The sequence below is a fragment of the Cannabis sativa genome, chromosome X, assembly GCF_029168945.1.
Source record: "Cannabis sativa cultivar Pink pepper isolate KNU-18-1 chromosome X, ASM2916894v1, whole genome shotgun sequence".
NCBI classification, from domain to species: Eukaryota; Viridiplantae; Streptophyta; class Magnoliopsida; order Rosales; family Cannabaceae; genus Cannabis; species Cannabis sativa.
The window spans coordinates 24,697,556-24,704,838 of NC_083610.1; the positions used below are offsets into that span (position 1 = coordinate 24,697,556).

At 41.9% G+C, this 7,283-nt stretch overlaps 1 protein-coding gene across 1 annotated transcript; it reads right to left on the reverse strand.

Annotated features, from left to right (window-relative positions):
- Window positions 1-1,439: 1,439 nt before the first annotated feature.
- On the reverse strand, window positions 1,440-2,616 carry LOC133032685 (uncharacterized). The gene is made up of 2 exons (XM_061106824.1): window positions 2,312-2,616; window positions 1,440-2,241 (listed from the first exon to the last, which is right to left on the reverse strand). Exon 2 carries the CDS (start codon window positions 2,237-2,239, stop codon window positions 1,781-1,783), a length of 459 nt encoding a protein of 152 aa, XP_060962807.1. The 5' UTR covers window positions 2,240-2,241; window positions 2,312-2,616; the 3' UTR covers window positions 1,440-1,780.
- Between the last annotated feature and the right edge of the window lie 4,667 nt (window positions 2,617-7,283).

Consider the following 7,283-nt stretch of genomic DNA (forward strand, 5'->3'; position numbering starts at 1 on the left):
GGATTTGTGGCAATCATACCGGAGGTAATTCCCTTGCTTTAAAAATTATGCGGCAAGGGTATTACTGGCCAACATTGCGACAAGATGCTCTCGCGTTTGCAAAGAGGTGTGATAGATGTCAGCGAATAGCCACTTACACCCACCAACCTCCGAGTAACCTCCATTCTATCACAAGTCCATGGCCCTTTGCAATATGGGGAATCGATTTAATCGGCGAGTTACCCAAAGGAAAAGGCGGAGTCAAATATGCTGTAGTCGTAGTTGATTACTTCACAAAGTGGGTCGAAGCCAAAGCACTCGCAACCATCACGGCAACGAAATTGCACGAGTTTGTCTATACCTCCATCATTTGTCGTTTTGGCATTCTGCATAAACTCATTTCAGACAATGGAAAACAGTTTGACTGTAAAGAGATGCGATAGCTATGCGACGATTTGGGGATTAAAAAGGCTTTTTCCGCAGTTGCTTACCCGCAGAGTAAAGGACAAACTGAAGTCATTAATAAAATAATCAAACACACCATAAAAGGGAAATTAGAAGATCGCAAAGGAGCTTGGCCAGATGAGTTATCGCAAGTCCTATGGTCTTATAATACGACCCCTCGATCTACAACTGGCGAAACACCCTTCTCACTTTCTTACGGGTGCGAGGCCATGTTGCCAGTTGAAGTTGGGGCAGGTTCCCTACGCAGGGATATTTTCGACATCTCGCAGAACAACGAGAATCAATTATTCTGCCTTGATCTTTTGGAGGAAAAGCGTGACAAAGCGCACCTAAAAAATGCGGCTTACCAACAGCGAACTGCAAGATACTTTAACTCCAAAGTGAAAGTAAAATTCCTGCGAGCAGAAGACTTAGTCCTTAGAAGAGTAATGCCAAATACCAAAAACCCATCGCATGGGGTCTTTGAGGATAATTGGGAAGGACCATACCTCATTGCAGATAAAATTGGTGATGCAATGTATCGACTCGCAACACTCGATGGAACTGCGATTCCACGAGCATGGAATAGCGAGAGCTTGAAATTTTATTATCAATAGTGCCCGCATTATTCGATTATGTTCAATCTTGTACTTATACTTAGATATTTTTCATTCAAAAGGGAAAAATCCTAAGTATAGGGGGGTATATATGCCCGAATGTACTATTGATTATATGAATGAAATTACTTGTTAAATTTTCAAAAATTTTGCCAGCTTTGTAAATATTCCTACTTATTACACCAAGCTGTAATTGAAGTCGCAAATATATATATAAAAAATGCGAGTACCCATGTACTGCGTAAATGTTAAAGGATAGTTATCCCCGCGAGGATATAAATTTGTCCAAAATGAAAAGAAATTTGTCCAAGAACAAAAGCGCGAGTACCCTTGTACCGCATATAAAAAAACGAAGAGAATTAAAATAAATTAGAGGATAACTAAGCATCTGGAGCAGCAGGAGTAGTCTCATCCGGAGCAGTCTCATCCGCGACTTTGCTGATGACTTCGTTCTCGACTTCTTCAGCTTGTGCGCCCTCGACCTCATCAAGAAGGTTTCCTCCCCCACCTTGAGTCTGAGTAGGCGACATGGCACGAAAAGCCTCAGCCATCTTAGCGGCTTCTGTTCCAAGAAGAGAAAAGTCGAAGTCTGGGACTTTGGAAAGAGTGGTATAGATATAATCGGACACTGCCTGATCATACTGCTTCTTCCCATTCTCTTTCTCAGTCTCCAAATCGCGGGCCATCTCCACGATCGTCGCCTGCGATTTCTTGACCTCAAGCTCTGCCTGTTCTTTCGCCTAGCTGAGTTCTTCGAGCTCCTTCTCCTTGGTCTTGCTGAGTTCCTCGAGCTCCTTCTCCCTCCTCGCTACTTCTTGCTTCAGCTTTTTTATGTTCTCCTGAAACTGAGCATTTTGCCTCTTCAGCGAGTCGGCTTCCTTCGAAGGAGTAGCAGCAGCTTTTATGAACAGAGTCATCGACTGCGCGGCCAGCTCGGCAGATCGCGTAACAAGATCCTCATAAGGAATCTCAGCCAGGAACTTCTCTTGCATGGCTAGGAAGTCGCGAGCTCGAACAGGTGGATCAATTACGACTTTCTTCCCCTTGTCCTGTGTGGTCTTGGCCAGCTTCTTGGAAGAATCTGCGACAAGTGTAGCCATCGCATCGCTCTTCCTCTTTTGGGCGACAACCGGCGAAGTCGTCGTTGTTCCACCCTTTGGTTTGATCTTCAGGACAGGGGCAGACTTCAGAAAAGTCATATCTGCGAATATAAATGAAAGATAAGTATAAGTCAAACCCTACCCGTCAGTTTGTAACAAGAGATGAATTACCTGAAATTTGTCGAGGAGTTTGCTTAGAAAGGCGCTTGTCTATTCGCTCTTGCTGCCTCTCGGATGGTTCTTTGTATACTGGCTCCCTTTGAAGACTTGCGTTCTCAGGAATCAGCTGATGTTCTCGCAACTTCGCAGTTGTACACAGTAATCGCCAGTCGCGATCTTGTACTGGAAGGCTCCTGAGGATTTCAGCTGTCTCCTTGCTGGTCGCGTCAAGGGTCGGTCGAACTGGTCTATCTGCGATAACAACAAAGAGCGAGTAAGCAAAAGATCTCAAAAGTAATGCAAAAAAAAATGTCTAAGTCAAGAAATACGCGACATACTAGGTCTGCGATTAAAGTCAGTCCTAATCCCAGGAACTTTAAAGACATAAAACCACTTCGATTTCCAATCCCCCATGTTCGACACCATTCCTTCAACTCCATTGATTTCAGAAGTCGCCCATTTGCTAAAGCAGTAGAAGCCATTATGAAGACCTACGCTTTTTATGTCGTAGAAATAGCTGAATTCTTCTACTGAGGGAGCCCTATGGACATACTCCATGTACATCGCATAGAAGGCTAGAGCAGTGCGGTAGCTGTTTGGAGTTAGCTGAAAGGGCGATACATCATATCGCCTTAGAATAGCTGCGATGAAGGGGTGAAAGGGGACCGATACCCCACACCGAAGAATGGGTATTGAGACTACCACATCCTCTGTGGGAATGATCGCAGGGTTAGTAAATGGAAGATGCGCTCTCTGAGATGGCTTAGGTCGCTGAAGCGCGAGTCGCAGCAAATTTAACCTCACAAAGGTGGTGAAGTCTGATTTGGAAACTCTCGAGATTAAATCCTCACACGCGAAGGGCTCGTTCAGCTGGGAATCGTCGACCGAATCTGTCCCACTCCCTTCCGCCTCCTCCTCTTCCTCACCTGACTCGCAGACTGGAGTCGTCCATTCCTCTTCCATCTCCTCAACCTCGATGTCAGGAGCATGTCTCGAGTGTATAAGGTAGTCGCGTGCCGACACTGTGGACTCGCTGTCTCGAATATCGATGGTCCCAGGTTCTGCGAGTTCTTGTACCATCTTCTCGATGTCCACAGAAGACATCGGGCCTAGCTCTATTGGAGCGGCCTCCTCTTCGGAAAGTGAAGTGGGGAGAAAACTGTCCTCCTCCTGGTCAGCTTCACCGTCAAATGCACGGCCTCCGGAGCCGAGCTGTTGGCTATCCGACAAATCGCTCATCTGAAAGATAGAAGATCTTTTCAGCGTGATGGATGTGTGAAAAGCAAAGTAAGTGATCTCACCCGCATTAGATTATAAAGTTGCACTCGACAGAATGGTCAGCCTCCTTACGAATACTGACCATCCCCTCAATATGCGAGAAGATATAAAACTATCTTGGGCAAGTAATTCACGCATCCTGGGCCAAGCGGTATACCTCCAGAAACGGCTGGGTGTTTCCCAGTGACTCAAGGGGTATGCGTTTTCGAGCATAACCCTGAAGTTACTGGGAAACCCCCACCGTTCCGAGACTACCTATCAACCAAAGAGTACGCTCATTTGAATATTAACGCATGTCGCAAATGGCTGGGTGTATCACAGTATCTCAAGGGGCATATCACCGCGTATATGGCCATTAGAATACTGTGACACACCCACCATTTGGAATAGCGATTAATACCCTCGCAACTCAGCCCGCGACATATAAAAATCCTAAAAGATCTAGCTAACAGTCAAATGGAAGTAAATCTTGGCAATATGCGAGTATTCAAGTTGTTCATCTGAACACCAGCGAACATTCAAGTTGTTCATCCGAATATCCACGAGTATTCAAGACGTGAAACAGTGCCTATGTGTCGTGTGCGGTTATGTCAGTTTACAGGTCATATTCTATGAATTTACCCAGGTTTTCTTACCTAAAACACATAGCCTCATAAGCACATACAAGCATACATTCCTAAAAAGCCTTTAAAATACCCGAACCCAGAAGGTAAAGCATATTTTCTCCAAACAGAAAACGAAAATGCAATGACTTGAAAACTAACCTTTAGTTCTGATTTCTGCGATTGCTCTCGACCACTTCTGAGATTGAGAATATTGTAGAAAAAGTGGTAGAAAATCTGGAAATGGGTTTTTGAAGTTTCTGTAATGGAGGGAAAGAGGAATTTAAGAGCAAGAGGGAAAAATGGGAGTTTTTGATTCGTATCAAAGGGTTTAAATACCCATATCCCTTATTAATTGGGATTACGACACGTGGCAGCCAGAATGCCTAAGGTCGCCCAATCTAACAGCCAACGATGGCCACGCCTACACAAAAACCGAGGAGTTTTGTGACGTGGCACCATAAATGTAATAAAATGTAATAATTACAGCCGTCATTTTTCGAGACCCTCGACGGGACAACCAAAAGGTCACCTCCTCGTGACAACCTTTCACTTGTCTCTCGAGTAATAGTTTCCCTCAGTGACCGCTCCTGTCACGTCGCGAAACTAGGGGCATGTGTTATAGTGAGATTTCTCTCACCTAGACACTCGAGACCAGGCTCCTATTTAAAGGACACGTGTATTCAGATTTCCAATAAAAGCTGAAATGTCCGTGAGAGACTTCTCGAAGTTTAGACCTCGCCCAGGATAAAACCAGCGAGATACTGCGAGTACGACCTAAGTCGAATCACGTAACCGTAATTCGCATTATGCAGGGTAGATCCAACTCGCATGTGTCAGGACATATGCGAGTATCCCCTCTATACTTCTGCAAAAGCATAGAGGTCAACTCTCTATGGTGCGAATCTGGTCCCAACGACCCAATAGCCTTGATAAACCGCTATAGGCTCACATGTCTAGGTTCTATCAGCTCGATATGCGAGGTCTACAAGAAGCGATTGCTTAAAGACTCGGAAAGTCCCTAACGCGATAATAACTTTGCGAGCTCAACAAACGGAACATGAACAGTCAACTCGCAGATGCGGAAGACGCATACGTTGATGGACTTAGTAACTGTCACTCATTTATTAATGTTAACGTTGTTTGGGTTTAATTATTGCAATTCAATATGTAAATAATGGATTAACAATGAATGTGATCCTTATGTAACCGATTGGACACCTACTTTGTATATAAAGGGGTGATCCACCATGAAAATGGCACCTACGAATCCTTTGCTACAGTGGACTAAGCAGATCACAATCTGACTGAACCACTATAATTCTTTGTCTTATTGATATTTTTCCAGCCTTGTTGATTGTTCTTGCATTCCCAGTCGAGTACTCGCCATTCTAGGTCGAATACTCGCACTTGTCACTTCCCTAAAAATTCTCTTTTTATATTAATTAAATAATACATTTTGGTGTTGCGAAATTCACTCGACAACATTACCCTTGCATCAAAACGTAAATCAATGAGCGGCTTAGGGGTCAAATGGTCCAAAACCATTACCCCACCTAAACACAACACTCAAGTCCAACATACAATAATCCATTAAAACTAAAGGTTCTATGTTTACCGATGTGACTAGAATAACACCTCGTTGTATTTTCCATCGCCACCGAGCTAGAATCACAAAAATAATACTTTTTATATTTAATATTAACATTCACATATAACTACCAATGATAATAATATTCTTCTTATTATTATTAATTAATTTCCAAAGCACTTAATATTCCATATCCAAATTTTTGCAGTCATTACAAAAAGTGTATGAGACCGAAGTAACACATTTCATGATTAGCATAATCCAATGCTCACTAAACCCATCTTTTTCAAAATAGCTTGCAAGAAACTCCATTCAACTCTATCATAGGCCTTGCTCATGTCCATTTTCAAGGCCACGAACCCTTCCTTTCATGAACTCTTCCTCTTCCTCTTCAAATAGTGCATGTTTTCAAAGGAAATAAGAATATTACCAGTAATGAGGTGCCCAGGTAAAAACACACTTTGAGACTCAAAGATAACATTTGGCAACACAATCTTCAGTTTATTAGCCACAACCTTGGAAATAATCTTGTATATAACATTGCATAAGGCGATAGGCCTCAAATCGAACATGTTTTCAAGTTTTGACTTCTTGGGAATAAGCATTATGTGAGTATCTTTAAGGAAATTAAGAAACGTACCGAAAGTGAAGAAATGTTGCACCAACCGCACTACATCTTGTCCCACCACGACCGAGAATTTTGGAAAAAACTCGGGTTGAAACCATCTGGCCCAAGCAATTTATCTGGATGCATAGGACAAATAATATTAATACTGTTCTTTTTAAGCACAAATAATATTAATTTTGAAATAATCATTCTAGTTTTGTTGATTATTTTAGAACAACTTACAAAATTCAAATACAATTTTCTTCTTTCAGAATATACTTCTCTTTATTATTGATGCAAGCCTCCAAACAAAAAAAGAAAGAAATTTACTCTTTCATCCCTCAAAATTAATTATTTAAAAATAACAAAAAAATAAAATAATTTAAGAATGATATTTTTTTATCAACTAGAAACCAGTTAGCAAACTCGCTGTGAGAGGTCAAGTAATAAAAAATTAACCTAGAGCTATAGTGAAAAAACTTTGTCCTATGTGTGGGATATGACACCTCAAATCAAAGTGAGTGATCACATAAAGGGAAATCATGTAAAACCTCACTCATACGTAGAGGGATTTAACACCTCAAATGCATGTGAGCCTTTGGATCCATGGATATAGTAGATTTTTAGTATCTAAGGGTGGGTATGTATCTATATAAAAGCAAGAGCATGCATTTTCTTTAAACGTGGAACTCGTTATAATTTTCCACTCCATTGTACCATATTTGCATTACATAATCAAGTCAAATAATTGCCTCAGAGCTCTGCGATCATACGGAAATCATGCTTTATTTTTCTAAAGATTTTGAGATATTGTGGGAGAAAGGGTCAGCCAAGTATGTCTTGCAATCTTAAATGACGGGGCTTCGGTGCGACAATTTAATAAGTCAAATATGGTGTTGGTACCAA